General features: G+C 46.6%; 1 protein-coding gene across 2 annotated transcripts in view; it reads left to right on the top strand.

Annotated features, from left to right (window-relative positions):
* Positions 1 to 4,922: 4,922 nt before the first annotated feature.
* Positions 4,923 to 18,998, top strand: part of GATA6 (GATA binding protein 6) — a 31,843-nt gene continuing 17,767 nt past the window's right edge. The window contains exons 1-2 of one of the 2 annotated variants that reach the window (XM_070940592.1): positions 4,923 to 5,036; positions 6,884 to 7,864. In XM_070940592.1, coding sequence (XP_070796693.1) covers positions 6,949 to 7,864 — 916 coding nt within the window. In that variant the 5' untranslated portion in view covers positions 4,923 to 5,036; positions 6,884 to 6,948. Of the gene's footprint in view, positions 5,037 to 6,581; positions 6,754 to 6,883; positions 7,865 to 18,998 lie in introns of those variants that run through there. The other variant, XM_070940589.1, reaches the window with a different exon arrangement.

Here is an 18,998-nt window from a genome sequence, read left to right as displayed (position 1 = left end):
AGGCCGAAAAGGAAACGAAACGAAGGTCTGGGAACTGCAGGCAGCCTAGCCCGGCGCTTGTATATTCGTACTGGACGCGCCCCGTGACGTTTCTCTTCCGGCTCTACCTTGCAGTTTTGGGGGCAGCGGGTGGATGAAGTCAGGCGAGCTTCGAACGGCCTGCTTTATTCCAGCTCAGCCGCCGCCTCGGAAGAAAATGATTTTGGATTTTCAACGGCGTTGTGATTGTATAAACGGGTCTGGATTCGGATTTTAAAAAACGTCATTCTAAACAGGTCCCAAGTAATAAGATCTCATCGAAGTCAGTGAGAGATTGGCTCCAATCGCATAGAGATAGGGTCAAGTTGGCTGGATCTTTTTCTCTGAAATCTGTACCACTTAAATCATTAGTAACTTACAATATTGGCTATAACAACAACTACACAACAAACTGAGTATGCTAAGGGGGGAAAAAAAGATCCTGCTATGTTTAGTGGACATTTTTGGCCCTAAATGGCCCTAGAATAAATTGTATTAAAACAACCTTTCTGGCAAAATTCCAATTCCTAAGTTACTCAGGTGTGCCCAAAATGTATGACAAGTGCCTTTCATTCATAGGAAACAGCTGTATCAGTCCTTACCTATTTGATTTCAGAGACAAGATAAAGATTGATAAGTGAAATGGAAGAGGACTTCTGAGCCTTGCAAAATAAGATTCTTTTCACAGACAAACAAGCGCAGAGGGATCTTCACAGCCTGTCTTGCGGAATGCTGTTATCGAATTTAGAAATGGAGTGCCATGAAAACCTGCATCGAGAAGAGAATTTGGGACATCAATCTCACACATACAGTATACCACAAATTTGGTGCAATGCACCATCTCATTGACCCCATCTGTGTTGGGCTTGGAGAGATGTCCTCATTGCTGCTACATTAATAAGCCTTAAAGAGGGTGAAGGTTTGTATGATTGACTGAATTCCTTCCAGGATGATTTAATTCAAAACTTTCCAGGTGTCATTTTAAAAATTCACCTAACATTCTGCTCTCTGTGTCCAAAGGAAATATCCCTTTGGAACTCTAAGCTTTTCATTAGTTTTATATGTTTAATAAACCTATCTACCGTAACCTTGAAAAGGCCACTGAGAGGCCAACATTCTCTCTCCCTGATTTGGATCCAGAACACTAAACAAACAAAACCTCTCATGGTTTGAAAGCTAGTCCAGTCTCCTGGTTACAATGAGAGATTCATATAGCCATGTGAGTGAAATGCATATCTGCTTTTTGATTTTGTTGAATATCTCATCAGGCTTGTTTTTCATTTGATCAATAAATGCTTTATTGACATTTGAGGAATTGTATATGAGCGGGCTTTTATCCACTGTTGCTTAATTATTGTAAGAACCTGTCAAATCAGAATATATACATACACAATCTGGTGCACAGCTGCAAAACCATGCAATTTGTGAAGCCAAAGGAGTTCAACTTTCAAGAGGACATTGATTCTTGCCTCTCCACTTATGGTTTCAAACTGCTACATAGCTAGATGCCTGGATGGATGAGATTGTGTGCATACATATGCACATGCAGGAGGAAAAAGGACAGGGACTTGATGTGTCTCTAAACAGCATAAGGCATCACAGATCGAAAAAACGGATTGTGGGAATTATGATCCCCTCTTTTTGCCTTCTCCTTGTTGGATTGATGTACAATGTAGGGTGCATTTCTTCGTGCATGATGTATAACTCTATAATTCTTGTAACTGCAGTATTCCTGTTCTGCTGGATTAGTAATCAAGACCGGGTTTATATCACCACAAAGATAGTTGGATGAGGCTCAGGATACTATAAATCATTTGTGAGGAAGATGGATGACCTTCAGGGCTGTATACGGTCCTAGAACTTCAGGTTACCTAATGCTTACTCCTATTTTAAAAGCACATTGGCAATTTCTAATCGTAATGCAGTCTGGGTCCCTGGTTGACCTCAGTTTGCCCAGGAGACTTTTGAGTGTCCATTTTGCTTCTGAAAGAATCATATCTGTCAATGGGGCCTCTCAAAACTCCACCTGGGATGCCTAAAGCAGAAAAATACCCAGAACGTTGACTTAATTGTCAGAAAATGACAAGTGCCCTTTGGATATCTTACATAAATACTTAACAACAGCCCTAAAAAATATGCTTGTAAGGATTTTTTAAAAATTAAACTTGATTATAAGAGGGGGAAAAAATCCAACCTGCAAGAGAAAGAATTTGAAAAGTGACTGCCCCTATGATCCATTTTCACATCTCAGGATCCTTCCACCCTGAGAAAAGGTGGAAAGAAAAGAAAGAAAAGGGGGAAAGAAAATGTCATAACTTGTGGACAAGACTGACAAACCATTCCTCAGACTCACCTAAGCAGGGCTGCTCAACATATGGGTGTGTGCCTCAGTTTGCACTGAGCACATAAATCAGTACCACCCAATCTTGAGTTCATTTCAGCTGCAAAAAGTACTGGGGAAGAGTTCTATTTATTCCTTCTCTTTCACGGCCTTGCATTGGGGGCGGATACCTGGACAGCCCAGCACAGTTTCCCTCTGCCCCGTCTGCCAGGAGAACTCTAAACTATTTGCAGGGCAGCCCTTTGCGCAGGAGCAGGGGGGAGAAAAACCAGAAGTAGTTTCCTCTGAGCCAGGATAGTAGAATCCTCTCCCTCCCTCCCTTCCTTCCTTCCTTCCCAAAGTGGAAAGTACAAGGAACACCATCCATCAGTGTGGGAGGGTGAACCAATCCCATGAATGACCACCATAGGTGGGGATTCAGCCTCAAGAACCTGAAATGGGGTGTTAATTGCAATATTGATTTTTAAAGGTGGGAAATTGTTCATTTCTATTTCTATCCTAAATATATGCAGTATCCCATGTTTCTCCCAGAAGTTAAGGGAGCTTATGGAAAGAATTCTTAGGACCCAGATTGTGGGGCAATAAACTGACTTTGTATAAAAAAGAACACTGTTTAGGGGGGGCCGAAAGCCCTACTAAGCAGGTATATACAAAAGTATGAAGGCTATTGCTTAATGCATTGTAAGCCGCCCTGAGTCTCTGGAGAAGGGCGGCATATAAATCGAACTAATAAATAAATAATAAATAAATTTATGTCCACAACCCGGTGAGGTAGGCTCAGTTCGTGTAAAAGGAAGTGTGACTTGCCCTAATCACCTATTGAACTTCCAGGGCTGTAGATAGACTTGAACCATGTCTCCCTGACCAATGTTTCAGCAACTACTTCCGAGGTAGGGACAATGTGGCACGTAGAGGAGACTCTGAGGTTGCTCGATTTTGCCGGCTCAGCTTCCATTTCTTTCTCTGGTTGCTCCTTGGCAGAGTAGCCATAGGAGAGGCGGTGGTGGGGGCGAGGGGAGAGATATTATTTTGAAATATTATACAGTTTTGGCGTATGAAATGAATCCTTAAACTGGGTGTTTATTCCAGCAGTTTCTAAAGTTTCTCTGTTTTTGTGGCGTTTTGTTTGGGCTATAAATTAAGATAATGCGCCGGCTGTTTCCTGCCTATTTGGTTTCGTGCTAATAAAAGATATTGCCAGCCTTGGTTTCGAAAACTTATTTTTCTGAGTCCAATTGGAATGGATGTTTCTGTGCTTTTTGTTCCCAAAGACTGCCATCCTATGGTCTATTTTAGACTTTTGTGCAACTCGTTTTCAAAGTCAATAATTTCTTTGAGCGAAGCAGTAATGTCACAAATCCGTACTTTAACCTTTTAAACACGCCATCCACCAAAAGCAACAGTCCAGTTTTCATATGACATCCCTTCCATTTCTAAACCTTTATTAGCTGGTTACTCTTAACAGACTCGGCCCGAGAGCGAGCGAAGATGGTGTTCACTCACCTGGCGAGCTTCTCCTACTTCGTCTCTCGGCCAAAACTCGCGCTCGCCGAAATTCGGGTTTGCGGCGGGTCGGAAAAACCGGCCGACCCTGGACACAAAATGGCTCAGTTTCTGTACCAGCTCTGGAAGACAGACGTCCTTGATCGCCACAGAGGGAATAAATTTTTTTAACTTCCAGGCACTTTCCTGACCAGCACTGTATCAGTTTGGATGCCCGTTAAGAGGGGAAAGCAACGAGGGAGACCCGCAGGCAAGGAACCGGAGGGCCGCTGAGGGGGTGACTGGACCGGGATCCTTGCAGCTGCGATCTACTTCCGAAACGCACAAATCTGAAGGGCCGTTCACCTTCAGAGTCTGGTAACTTTCAAAAGAGGAGGGACCCCCATTTCCCCGGAAACGATCCCCTGCTCCCCTTTCGGCCGCCTTTCAGATATTACGCCCTGCAGTCTGGGGAATAATCGGAGTTGGATCCAAAAGCACCAACAGAGGAGCATGTATGAATGAGGGGGGGTTGGTGGAACAAAACTTTTGCAAAAAGTCCCAACAAAAGAAATGAGGGATTCGCTGACTGACCCATTCACGGAGCAGAAGAAACCGCTTGTTTTATGAGGAAAACTCGCGTAGGAACAGGGAAAGACGGAATAAAAAATATAGAAATTTTAAAGCTATGAAATAAAAAACCCAAACAGAAAACCCGTTTTCTCATTTTGTTAAAAAAAAAAAAAAAAAAAGAATGATCCACTCAATGGGGTGGAAACTGGGGATGGGGATGGGGGGGCATCTCCTTGCCGTCGCCTCTAGGTGAATTTCGCTTCAAAAGCGCCCTCCCTTTCCTGGCTTGGCGCGCGCACGCGTTGGTGGCTCCCCCCCCCTCCTCCCAGGGCCGGGCTGGGCTTCCCGGGGAGGGCCTGACACTGGGATTGGCATCCCCGCCGAGAGTCCTCTGGCGCCTGACACAGCGCGCCTCTCTCCCTCGCGCGCGGGTGTTTGTTTAGGGTCCCCTCGAGCCAATCAGGCTGGCCGGCTGCACTTTTCCGGCGCGGCTGTTGGAGGAGGCGCCTCGGTCTGTCGGTCGCTCCCTGTCAGGCGCCGCTCCTGTCCGCGCTCTGCTTTGGCCGCTCGCAGTCCGCCTCAGCCGCAGGAAAGAGGAGCCTCCGGAGCCGCGGCCCAAGAGGTGAGTGCCGCCGGGGCGCGAGAGCCCTCCTTCAGCCCGCGGACGAAGCGGACCGTCTTCTTCCCCGGATTCTGTGGGTGTGTTGTGTATTACAACTCCGCCAGGACTCCTTATCTCCGCGGCCGGGCTCTTATCTCGGCTCCGATAGGGGTCGCGAGAAGCCCGGGGGGGGGGCTCCGGCGGTGGAATTTGGGCGCCGGGAAGGGCGGGGGAAAGGGGGGGGAGTCGGAGCTCTGGGGGTGCAACCCCGGCCGACGCGGGCCTTTGCCAAAGGGAGCCGGGCGTCTCGGCCGACGCTCCTTTCCCCCCTCCGGATCGCGGCGGCGATCGCGCCAGGAAAAGGCGGAGATCGCGCTAGGGGAGAGGCGCCGTGTTGCAAGACGCGGGCGATCTCTCGGCGGGTGAGGGCTGGGCTGGGTCAGGCCGGGCAGGGCAAGGCAAGGCGGCGGAGATGAGGAGCGGGGCTGGCGCTGTGTTGATTATGGACGGCTGCCATTTCTAAGGTGTGCCGGAGCGCGGCGGGGTTTGGAGCTGATCGGGTCAACCTGGTCAGCCTGGAGGCAGGGAGAGAGAGAGAGAGAGAGAGAGAAAGAGGGAAACGTGGAACAGACTGGCACCAGGGGCCTCCCCCTTGTGATCCAAAGGGAAAGCGGCCCTTTTTGATCCAGCCCGGATCGCTGGTCTCCTCTCTAAACGTATCGTCTCCTCCGCCGAAAAGATTCGCCTCTATCTGATCGTCGGGAGGGGGGGGGGGCTACACTTCAACCCCTCCGGCTACCCTTAAAACGCCGCCTCCTTTATTTGCCTTGCTAATTGTTTTCAATTCTGGAACGAAATCCAGTGAGTCATGAGCTGAAACCGAAAAGAGCCCAGCCAGAACTGGGGGGGGGGGGGAATGGGGGGGGGGGCTGCGGGGCTTGTCTTTACCGGAGGCGCTCCAAGCCCCAACGCCATCCTCTCCCTCCCTCTCCCCCCCCCCCAAAAAAAAAAACTTGGTCACTCATTCGCTCTGTAAATTACGTCAAAGGAGGGGGAGTGCCTGTCCGGAGGCAGACGGAGGCTGTTCTTGAGGCAAATTCTTGATCCTGGGAGATCCAGAGGTTGGGACAAAGCGAAAAAGGCGAGATCGGGATTTTTTAGCCAGGCTGTTTTTCCTTATCGATGGGGGTGTTCGGTGTTTTGGGCTCCGTCGTTTTACAGACGGGAAAGAAAAGACTGAGGAAACCGTTCGGGATTACCCAGGGGAAATGGGTCGAGACCGGCGTCACTTTTAGAGGCGCTAGGAAAACGGAACTCTCCTTATCCAAAAAAATAAAAATAAAAAAATAAATGAGGCAAGAAAGGATCCGGCGATGCAAGCTGGGCTGTGAGATTTCTCGCGGACTGTGGCAGCCTCATCAATGTGTATGAATTAACCGCAGGGCTCTCCAACCTTGGCAACTTGAAGCCTGGCGGACTTCAACTCCCAGAATTCCCCAGCCAGCTTTGCTGGCTGGGGAATTCTGGGAGTTGAAGTCCGCCAGGCTTCAAGTTGCCAAGGTTGGAGAGCCCTGAATTAAAGCATAAGGGCGTTCGGGCGAAGGCCAAAAGGGACCTTAAGCGCCTTGCCCCCTCCAGCTGCTTTATTAGAGCGGTCCAGGAATTGTTTACCGATCCGAATCGTGAGAGCAAAGCATTCCACACATGCTCAGAGGTCCTGTTTGTGACCAGATAGAAGGTTGGGCTGAGCGGGGGAGGGGGGGGGTGTCGGTGGAAAACGAGGATTGGGCTGGCTGCTGGATTGGGCTAACTTGTCTTTCCTCCCACCCCACCCCACGCCCCCCCCCCCACTTTCTCTCCTCTCGCAGAGGCTTGTCTTGACGGAGCCGCCGAAGCCGAACGACGAAAGGCTCGCTCAGCGCCGCAGGGCTGGATGGCCCTGGCCGAGGGCGGCTGGTGCCTGCTGAAGCGCTGCGGTCCCGACGACTCGCCCTGTCCGTTGGCACCCCGGGAAGTGCCGGGCCCTTCGCCCTCGCCGTCCTCGTCCTCGGGCTGCTCCCCCAACGGGGGCGGGGGCCCGCCCAACGTCAGGACCTTCAAACAGGAGCCCGGAGGCGCTCTCTCGACCTCGCCGCAGATAGGCCTGGCCGAAGGCCGAGCCTTGCTGGGGCCTTTTGTGTCTCTGGCGGCGGCGGCGGCGCCTTCGAGCCTGCCCAGCTGGGAGGACTTGCTCCTTTTCGCGGACTTGGATCAGGCCAACAAACTGATCTGGTCAAGCCGTGCCTCGGCCAAGCTGAGCCCGGATCCCGCGCCGCCACCGCCGCCAATCGTCGAGGACATGTACCACCACCCGCACGCCCACCCTCACTCCCAGAGCCTACAGGGCGCCACCTATGACGGAGCGTCCCCGGGCAGCGGCGGAGGCGGCTTCGTGCCTTCCACGGCCGGATCTCCCGTCTACGTGCCGACCACCCGCGTCGGGTCCATGTTGCCTTACCTCCAGAATCCCCCGGGCGCGGGACAGGCCGGGGGACCGTCAGCTTGGCCCCCGCAGGGCGCTCCGGAAAGCCCGTCCTCTTCCTATGGCGCCAGTGCTGGGGGATGCGCCCATCCAGCCTCGGGCCGTTTCTCCTACCCAGCTGGCAGCCCCCCGGCTTCCAACGGCGCCCCCCGGGAACCGGCAGCCTATAGCCCGCGCGAGCAGTTCCGGCCGCTGAACGGATCCTACTACAGCCCCTACGTGGGCGCCCAGTTCAGCCCGCCAGGCTGGGCAAGTCCCTTCGACAACTCTCTGCTGCACTGCCTGCCCAGCCGAGCCGCCACCCTCGCCGTGAGGCCGTCCAGCGCAGGTAAGAACCCCGGCAGGCGAGACTGCCCAGACAGGACCCCAGAGAAAATTCCTCGCTCGGCGAAACTTTTCTGAAGAAGGAAAGAATCTGGGTTTGCCTGATTCTTTTGACTGATGCCGCTTTTCGGGATTCTGTTTTCCTTTTCGAGGTTATGTTGTTATGTTGCTGTTTTGAGTATTATGAGTATGGCTGGATAAATGAGAGGCACATGGTGTCGTAGAAAGCCTGGAAAAATCTGAGCAAAATCCGCAGAGAATTTAGGCGGATTTAAAACTGCTCAAAACGTGGTGTAAATGAGCCACCAGTTTTTGTTAAATACTTGAGCAGCAGAAAAAATTACAGCGGAGTGTGACTCCGAAGGGCTTTCCATTGCTCTTGGTGTGAAAAAGGGTGCTGGGTTCAGCACAGTCACAATGGAGTGGTGCCAATATGAAGCACCCCAACATGAAAGGCCTCCAAAGTTGGTGGCGATCCCATTGCATTCAACACTTACGGAGGAGACCCATAGCTGAGAGTAGCTGGAAAAGTTCACTTTTTTACTCACCTGAAGGCAGCTGTCAACCTTTGATGGATTTCAATTCAGGGATCCTGGCTTCAGAATTAGTTCCCCTTGCTCTTCTTGGTGACATTGGAAGCAGGTATTTAAGAGTTGCTGGATCATGTCTTTGTGTCTCTTTACAGTGAGAGAAGGTTGAGGCCTGTAAGTATTTTGAATCCCTTTTTATGGGCCTTGTATTTAGATTATCAGAAGTGGGGATATGTAATTGGGATAAATTCCCTTCCTATCAGCAAAGCCATTGGGAAAACCTTTAGCGGAATGATATCTATAAAAAAGCAAAAATAGGTTGGAGGGGAACAATGTTTGAACCTTAGAAAAGCCACAAGTATTTGTAAGAGGGAAGAGATTTTTAAGAGTTTGGCTGTTGCCTCAGGCATAGTTAAGCATAATTTAATAGTTAGGGTTAATGCATTTCGCATAATGCACTAACCCTAAGCTACAAATTATGTCTTAATGCATACTTACCTTAGTATGCATCCAGCCTGAGAGGTCCTGGAGGATGGAGGGTGCTTAATTGAACCTCACAATTCTCACTATAGAGTAGTTTTTCTCCCTTTTCTTTCCTTCACTGAAGTCCATAATCCAATAAACAGGAGTTTGGAAAGGTTTTTTAATGAGATTTAGAAGTGAATGAAAAATATGTGAAGTGTGGGCCCTTTTGTGTCCTGGGCAAACACCCTTTCTCAATGTGATGATCTGGGAAGGGGTAAAGCAGGGAAAGAGTGAAACTCCTTATCCTCACAGAACACACACACAGCCATACACAGATGTGAAACCTGATGTTATCTTGGATTACCAACCTGACCTTCAATGCAAAGAAACAGGGGAAGTATAATTTTCAGAGAGAAGACCACAAAGAAGCCCATTACCCCATAAAGTTTGCAGAACACATCCTAATGTTGGGGGGTGAATAGTTGTGGAGGCCAGCTCTTTAGTGAGCCCCAAAGTTAGGGGAAGGAGGAACCAGAAATACAAAATATTTTACCTGATCTTTTAAAACCAAAGGGAGGAGCAAATTTAGGAGGATTCTCCCTTGATTCACCTCCATGGAGCCAGCAGAGATAGCAAGGTGGGTCTGCTTCTCTTTCAAATACTGTATTAGAAAAGACACTCCACCCCACCCCCAACAAAAGGTCCCCATTGAGTTGGGGAGGTGATTGCATAGGTTAGCTTTTGCTTTGCTTATTTTCCCAAATAACAAGCTGCCCATTAAATTTATTCAAAATGCCTTGGCATTCACTCTGAAGTCTCTGAGAATTGATTTGGGAGAAGCATTATGAGTCCTGTTGTCTGCATGGAGGGAAAATATCCAAGGAGGCAATCTTACAATAAAGCTGCAAATGATTTAGTAAAATATACTCATTTCAGTTGAACTTGTTTGTCTTCAAAAGACAGGTGGGAATATGGGACAATCCACCTTTGGGAGGTTCACACAAGGGATTTGATGAGACTAAAATGGGTTTGGGTATTTTGTGGTTGAACTGTGGTGTGGGAATTCAGATGTCAGCTCAGCATGTTGTGTGAAGCAGAATTTCCCATTATGCCATTGCCATACTGCACTGTAGTGTGTTCTATTTGTCTGAGCAAAAGCCTGTTATATGAGGTTAGCAATTGGGTTTTGCTAACTCAAGTTTAGCCTGTTATTGAAAATATTCATTCTAGGAATCTGTTAGAATATGTCCTTTTATTTTAAGACAGAGAAGCCAGTAAATTAAATAGAATTGAATAATTTGTGAGAGGAAGGTTTTTTAAATCCCAGATGGGAGAAAACGTGAATAATTTTGAGCATCTTTAGGTATTAGTTTTAGAACAATATACAAATGAGAACTAATAAAACTACTGGGGCACTTTAGGTTTTTATCAGAGGCAAATCTGTTATTTTATTTTCTGCATCTGAAAACCAAATACCTAACTACTATTGTATATCATCATTACTTTTCTTTTTCTACTACCAATAATGCAAATGATGGTACTAGGATAGATTTAAGAGGAATCAGTTCAAAGTTAAATGTCTTATTGTAATTTCCTTTTCTTTATAAATAAAAAAGGAAATGGGGTATAATTTCTTTCAGAAATTTCAGGTTACAATTTGTCACTCATTGATAATCAATTATTTTAAATGGAGTGTTTAACAAGAGTTTAATTAAATCTACCTACACGTTGAATATTTCCAGTCAGCCCTTGGACAGAGTGCTTGTTCCAATAATATACTTTGAGAAATCAAATCTTCCTATCATATGTAATATATAATTAGGTGCATAGTTGCTTTCCAGGACCTGTATTTATTCCAGCCCCAACCCCTATATTTTACTGATTGAAGGTCAGCATTCACTCCTCCACCCTCTTTTCAAATGAGAAACTAAAATGTTTTTTTTTGGGGGGGGGAGAGAGACAGGTTTGGAAAATGGTACATCCAGTGCATTTCACACTGGATGTGTGAAATGAAACAGCTGATTGTTAATTAAAGGTGGAATTAGGAGTCCAATCTTCAAATGCCACTTCCACATACACACCAGTTCGCATTTTTAAAAAGGATTTTGCATCCGATATAGCAATGCATCAGATGGGCTTTCCAAGACTTCTAAATTATTGAACTTCGGACACACACACACCCCAAGATTATATGATGTTAAAATAACGTTAACCTTTGCGGTAGAACGCGACTTTCGGTTGTATTGACACAGAAACGAGTTCTTTTCGTTATTGGAGAAATTAAAGGATTTCTTTCCGAAACCGAAAATCCCACCGACTTCCTGGCTGAAATAATTCTACCGTAACCAGGGTATTCCCCCCCCTCGGGAAATATGTGAGGAAGAAAATAAACATAGAAATATTTACGGAGGGGAAAAAAAAAAAGAGAGAGAGAGAGAGAGAGAGAGAGAGAGAAGAAAGAAAGAAAGAAAGAAAGAAAGAAAGAAAGAAAGAAAGAAAGAAAGAAAGAAAGAAAGAAAGAAAGAAAGAAAGAAAGAAAGAGTAAACCAGGGGTATATTTCTTCCCATCCCTGCTGTCTCCCCTCCCCCAGTTTCCTAGATGCCCCCTCCGCCAGCAAACAGATGGCTCCGGGCGCAGGAAGGGTCTGTCCAGCTCCGCAGGACAGACGCGAAGAAGCCGAGCTGTCCGCGGATCTGCCGACAGCGCGGCAAAGGTCGCCGCAGGGCGGTAGGCGCCGTCGAGGTGACCTAAAATGGGAGGGGGGAGGGGTGTTAAGAGGATCGATGCCGACATTTGCGATTTGAAATGGCAAGATCAAGTCTCCCGCGCCGATCATTTTTGCCCTCTTGGCTTAGAAGCCGGGTTTACACGGAGCGCTGAGAACAACAGAAGAAATTCTGGGTTTTAGATCGCTCTTTATGACCTAAAACTATTCTCACCCAGGCAGGAGTAACTGCGCTCAAACCACGTTTATCTGATCGCAGTTTAGCGCGACATTACCTCTCAGCCTAAGAATATGGGACGTCTAAAGATAGGCTGCTCGAGCAGCTAAACCTCAATCCGTCTTGATTCCGGATGGCCTTTTTGTGCCCACGGGGTAATTATTGAACCCGGAGTCCCTGTGCTTCATACTGCCTTGCTTTGGGACAATACAAGGGCACGAACTCCCGAAGAAGCGTCTGGGGTCGTCTTCGGGAGGCAGAGGGGGCCATTTTCCTGGGCAGAACGTGGTCCTGCCGAAGGCCGAGACTTTACCCCGTAATCCTGGGCTCCCGCGTCCCCTTAACCTGGTTCTAGGACGGCAGCGAGTCGTTTTCTGGGAGGCTCGTCTGCTTCCCTTTTCGCGACCGGGCTCAGCCTAAAGACTTCGTAACCTTTTTTTGAAAACCCCAGATTTATCTTCGCTTCTTCCCCAAAGTCTGTGCTTCGAGCCAGGCAGGAGTTTTCCTGGCTGAGGGGCCGCAAAAAGTCGGAGTCGACAAGGTTTCACACTTAAACCCGTTTATGTCCACTTCGGTTCTTGGCGTGTGGGGGATGGGGTCTTAATTAGTTCTTCCACAATTAGACGACGTGTCCCTAACAAAAAAATAAAATAAAATAAAAAAACCTAAGGCTGTTGTTGACTGGCTAAAGTTCAGTTGAGCGAACCGCCTGCTTTTTTAGCAGATTGATTGATTGAGTAAGCTTTTAAAACAAACATTGCTCTTTCTCAATGCCCAAGCTTGGTTTTTAGAAAAGGCTTTCAGGATGATTTTCCAAATAATTAACAACCAATAATTCTGCATGAAATGACAAAAAAAGTTTTTAAATAAATAAGGTACTTGAGTCATACATTATCTTTGAAAATAGTTTACAACACAGGAGTCTGGTCACAGTTCCATTCTGTGTCCAAAAATGCTAGACCCTAGAAATATTTAGGATTTTTCAGCCTCCCCCACTTCCTCATCTTCCAGAGTAGTTAGAAACATAGAAATATGGACGAGAGGATTCTTATTAAACACTTTACTCAGTCAATTAAGATACAAAACAACTCCACAAGCTGGAAACGTTATAAAAAGCATTTATTACTAAAGCACCCAGAATTTGTCACTTTAAACTACAACCCAAGGTACAGCATGCTCTAGAAAATATCTGAAAAATAAATCTTTGTCTTGGGCTACAAACTTTTAGGAATCTAAACTGTAACATATCAGCTGGAGGGACTTAGCTATAGATTTACTTTCTCTTGGGGTTGGCTGCCACATATATTTTCTCAGCTACTAAACTTCTGAATAGAAGTGTGGTGTTACTGAAAATTCTTGGGGAGGTTCAGTGCTGCCAGAATGGTCAAGAACTTGAGTCTGTGGTTTGTTACTGTCACAGTGACATTTACTATTTATCTTTCACTCTTAACAGCTATAGGCCCTACACTGTACTGACATACAATAATTAGAAGTTTCAATGTTTTCTTTCTTTCAGAAGTGTTTGTCACCACAGAGCATCTGGCCAAGTCACTTGTTAACCCACAAGACCTCATTCATGGTACAATAAATAATTCTGGTATTCTCCATACAAGGCTATGATCCAAGGATCAAGTAGTGAGATTTGAATAGAAGGCAGGGTTATATCTGTAGCTGGGATGGTATATGGGCAAGTGTCATCTGAAGCCAAAAGGCCCTGGCTTCCGTCAAAATGAATTGTGAATGTAATTAGTGGTCTTAATCTACTGAATCTCTTCTCTGTTAATGAATGATCAAATCACAGTGGTCTACAGAACAATGTTGTGATAATCCTTTGAATCCTTCAGAGAAATATATGAAAATCAAGTAATGATAGATAGTAGTGATGAAATACCTTTTGTTCTGCCAGACAAGCTATTTGAGATATATTGTTTGCTATAGATACAGAGAGAATATTTAATGGAGATCATCAGTTGGAAAACCCTTTTTATTTGTCATGTAGATGTAAGTTTAGAACACTGTAAAATCTTGTAATATAATAATAGCAATAATGATCCACTACCACACTTGATATTTTTTTTTTTAAATGCGCCAATAGTGCAGTTCTAAAAAAACGATTTAAAGTGGTTTGGTAAGATTGGCTTTAACTAAATTCAGTTCCAATCTGGGTCGGCCACTGGAACCCAGACTGGATCCTGCAACATTATCCTGGGACACATATATTCGCCTTCATTCGTAAATGCAGTTCTTAGGATGTGACCCTTAGGTTCACTTGCGTCTGTATTAAGATCTGTGTTGATTTATTTAGATTAGGATACAAGCCATTTCACAGATTTGATTCTTAAGCCGTAGATCAGCCAGGCAATTAAGGTCAACACTGCTGTACCTTACAGAGCCCACAACTAAAATAATACCTACATTGACTTCAATTTACAGATGATGAAAGGTATTTTTGACTAATTGGTCTGAATAATTCATAATAAATCATTTAAGATGCTCATTTAAGAAATGGGATAAATTGAACATTGAAACCACTTACAAAATGGATTTTAACTAAAATATGCATTATTTGATTAATCAAGTTATAGGAAAACACTAATCAAGGACCCCGAGAAATGCTCAGAAAATAAAGAAGCCACCCTATAATTAAAACAGATTTTTTTTCAAAAGCCTGCAGAATTGCAATAAATGAATCCTTTAAATGGAATGGATGTTCTAATTCAGGTTTCCCTGAATTTTTTTTTTTTAAAAAAAACGGTTGTCCAGATCCTCCAGGTATTACAACGGACTATGGAAAATGTGGTTCACCTCTGGAAACGTTCAGTTTCAGAAAACATGCACTAAAAATTATTGATAAATCATTGTTTTGTTTCTCTTTAAAAATGCCACCCCAAATAAAGATTTAATTTGTTTTAGGATAGCGTATGTTTGGTACTGGAATGCATATGCATTAATTTATAGCCAGAATTCCATTCCCTTCAAAAGCAACTGACATTATTTTTCGTGAGCTACAAGCTTGACATAGCGGAGTCTGGAAAATAAACTCAGCAGTAAAGTTCTTTTTTTTTATTTTAATGGTGGTTTAGTGATAGAGCTGGGAACATAAATCCGATCAAAATGTAAAGTTGTCAGACGGCTACTATGATCCAAAAGCGGAAATAATTATTTCCTAGAAGAAACTTTTATATAGTTCCGCCAACTGTCTCCTGGAAGCCCAGACCCCGGTTGCTTCTAATGCAAAAGCGATCGCCAGGCGGCCGCAGTGCAGCCCAGAAGGGAATAAACGAGTCCTTGCCTCCGTTTCTGACCCGTCTCTAAAGGCCAAACGCTTGGGGTGGGGCGGCGGAAGCGTCCCGAGGCTTCGGCTACCTATTTCAAAAACGGCACGAACCAAAACTCTCCCCTGGCCGCCTGTCGCGCCAAGGAAGGGGGGCAGGACCAGCGCACGGGGAGAGAAGGCGGGCGAGGCTCCTAAGAGAGGGTTGGTGCTGGCAGGCACTCGGCTCTCCCTCGGGGCAAAGCTCCTGCCAAGCTAGACCGACTATTTATACACGAAAGCGGCCAGCCTTCTTTTAAAGCAAGGGAACCAGAAAGGGTGGGGGACGCCAACAGCCAGGGTTTGCCATGTTGTGGGAACGCAGCCCTTTGAATTTGCAGGAGAATCTCCCAGGACTCAAGTCCTGGGCGGAACCTCCTCTTCTCTTCTCCATGGAGAGCCCGGCCGCGCCCAGGCGCTTGCCCTCGGATGAAACGAGCCCTTGGCTCGAGAGGCTGGGACAGGTCTCTTTTCCGAGTAGGACGTGCCTGCTGACGGTGGAAAAAAAAGCATTTTTCCGACTAAATTTTATATTTTCAGCCGCTCTGCCGATCCTAAGGGTGTGTACCAAAAGATGGGGAAATTGATAGTCTTTGCCCATAAGAAATAAGGGCCTCTCTGAAGTGCATCTGGAAACTCACTTTTTCTCGTCTTTCTCCCAAATCACTTAAGTAAACCGAGGTGCAGTCGTTTTATTTGGGATTTAGATCTTCTCCTCCACTCGTGTACATATCTACTTACCACACTTCGGTTAACTCAGCCGGTGTGGTTATGAGGTTGCAAATAAGCGGTTGTGTGTGCTCAGCTTCCCCTGAACTGTGTGAAATGACCGACCCAGATTGGATCCTGTGTGAAATTTATTCTGCAAATGTAAGTAGGTGACGATCACCAATGAGTCTATGCCATTGGGAAGGGCCACCTAAAATACCATTCCGAGGAAATTAATTGGAGTTTTTTTACTTGTGTCCAAGAGAGTCCTAAGCTTTGCAGACCAGGCTTGCTGGAAAATGAGTCACAGAGATTCCAGGGCTTCCTCTTGCAAGATTTAACACAGTTTGTTGAGGGAAACCTTCCACCAGAGGCTACTGAATTCAAACTGAGTCTCAAACCAGAGGTCATCTGGAGCCTGAAAGCAATGGAACAGACTTCAAGTTGAGTTCCAGTCTCTTCCCAGTATCGTTCTCCATGCAACAAGCGGGGAAAGGAGGGGGGTAGTTTCAGCATTTGGCAGCCCCAGAGACAGCCATAGGAAAGCTCAGAAGCTTTGGTTGGGGGTCACCCTTGTGGTTCACCGGATTCTGGCTTGCTGAATCCACCCAGTTGCCTGGCGGGTTCCCATAACCACTGGAATTTAAGCCAACCCATCACTTTGTAACGGAAGGGAGTTCGCTACACCCTGTTCCGAGGTAGGGTAGGGCTGCTGCGATTTCAGCCTTCCTGCCAACTAGGGGGAAATGGTCTGACCTCTTCTGAATGGCGAATGAATGGACGATTTCCAGCACAGAATGGTGATGGAGGTTTGAGTCTGCTTGAGAAGACTCAAGCAAAGACCCCTTTCCCCCACCCGACAGCTCAGATCTCCCTAGGACTGTGGGGCCTAATCCCAACCAGGTTCCTTTTCCTGAACGTAAGCCTCTTTATCTGTATTGATAATGCCCAGGGTGGAGGCGATCTTGGTTTCAAGCTATGAGACCACTATGTTCTGGCTTGGCTTCTTGTTTGCTTTGAGAGGCAACTGGCCACCAGTTCAGAGCATAGAAAAATCAAAAGCCGTTTCCGGGGCAAGATGGAGAGTGGTCAAGACAGAAATCAAGGTCCAGCGACCGCCCTCTGGAGTGGAAACCCTTTTGGAAGCCAGGTCTTGGAGACCATTTTTCCCCCCTCCTTGCTACCCAATCCACTTGGTGACCTCCGAATGCTGGACCACAATCCACAGCAAGGAAGCCCCAAACCTCCTGGAGTAGGGGTCTCCAACCTTGGCAACTTTAAGCTTGGAGGACTTCAACTCCCAGAATTCCCCAGCCAGCAAAGCTGGCTGGGGAATTCTGGGAGTTGAAGTCCTCCAGGCTTAAAGTTGCCAAGGTTGGAAGGGTGCCGGCTTCCGGAGGGTTCCTAAATCTGGGCTGCCATAACCCAGATCAGTAGACACCACAAGCCCGGATTTAGAAGCCCCTTTGGTTTGGTTTTTTTTTTTTTTTAATTTGATTTATATGCCGCCCTTCTCCGGAGACTCAGGGCGGCTTACAATGCGTTAAGCAATAGCCTTCCTACTTTTGTTTATTTTATACAAAGTCAGCTTATTGCCCCCACAACTAGGTCCTCAATTTACCTACCTTAGAAAGGATGGAAGGCTGAGTCAACCTTGAGCCTGGCAAGATTCGAACTTTAAGGGGAACTTTAAGGGGTTTAAGGGGAAAAGATCTTTATTTGTTCCCCCTTTCTATTAAAGCAAAGCAGCTTTAGATTTGGACTTGGTGACTCTTAGGGGTGAGGACTCTCTTCAGACGACCTCCTGCATTTCTGGAAGATCAGGCCAAGTCGGTGGCACCAAAGAGCCACCCATAGTAGTCAAAGGCTCATCAGCTGTTGAGTTCCGAGCTCCCGCTCAGATAAGAGAGAACCCCGGTCTCTCAGTCACGGCTGCGGGGCAGAAAAAGAGCAGCCTGTCGGTCGGTCGGCTGGCTCACAGCAGCTTAGCAAGCGGAGCTTGGCAGGAAGCCCATCGGAGCCCGTCGCGGCGTCGGCAGACGGGATTTGCCCACCAGCCCAGGCGGCTTGCAAGGAGAGACGGCGAGAACTCCTCCCGGTTGGGCTGGAGAAGAGCGCAGCCCCGCTCGGAAGATCTCTGAGGCTCCGGGGCGACGGCGGGGGACGGGGACTTGCCTCCTATTTCCTGGCGATAACGCCTGGCGGCGGAGGGAAAGCGGGGGAAGGGATTTCCTCCGTGGCCAAAAACACCCTCCCTTTCCCCGCGGTGAGTCACCGGGTCCCTCCTCCGTTCCTGAAAACGCGGAGATAAAGCAGATAGTCCAGGAGAAAGAAGCTTCTTATGTCTGTACCTTAAATTATGCCCTTTGGGCATGGGAATCCCTCAGCATTTATTACATTTTAATTTTTTAATTAATTTTTAAATTATTATTATTTTTTAATTAATTTTGGGATTAGACGATTTAGAACTACGCCGCCTTCCGTCTGACCTAAGCGTAGTACACAAAATTATCTGCTACAACGTCCCACCTGTCAATGACTACTTCAGTTTCAACCGCAATAATGCAGGAGCACACAATAGATACAAACTCAAGGTAAACCGCTCCAAACTCTATTGCAGAAAATACGACTTCAGCAACAGAGTGGTCAATGCTTAAAAGAGCCTTTAGTCTGGCGCAGCAGACTAAAGTGATGTTAAGTAACACCAGCTGCCTGCAATGACTGCAAGTTCAAATCTCACCAGGCTCAAGGTTGACTCAGCCTTCCATCCTTTCGAGGTAGGTAAAATGAGGACCCGGATTGTGGGGGCAATAAGATGACTTTGTATAAAAAAGAACACCACTGGGGAAGGGGGGGGGGGCGAAAGCCCTACTAAGCACTACAAAAGTATGAAGGCTATTGCTTAACACATTGTAAGCCGCCCTGAGTCTCCAGAGAAAGGCGGCATATAAATTGAACCGATAAATAAATAAGTAAATAAATAAATAAATAAATAAATAAATAAATAAATAAATAAATAAATAAATAAATAAATAAGTAAGTAAGTAAGTAAGTAAGTAAGTAAGTAAGTAAGTAAGTAAGTAAATAAATAAATGCCTGGAATGCACTTCCTGACTGTGGTTTCATTCCCAAACCCCCACAACTTTAACTTTGTCTACTATTGACCTCACCCCATTCCT

This window comes from Pituophis catenifer, unplaced genomic scaffold, assembly GCF_029215685.1.
Source record: "Pituophis catenifer annectens isolate HBS135680 unplaced genomic scaffold, rPitCat1.0.hap2 SCAF_3, whole genome shotgun sequence".
In the NCBI taxonomy this organism is placed as follows: domain Eukaryota; kingdom Metazoa; phylum Chordata; class Lepidosauria; order Squamata; family Colubridae; genus Pituophis; species Pituophis catenifer.
Note: the sequence above shows the minus strand (reverse complement) of the source record. Positions and strands in the feature narration are given on the sequence as shown.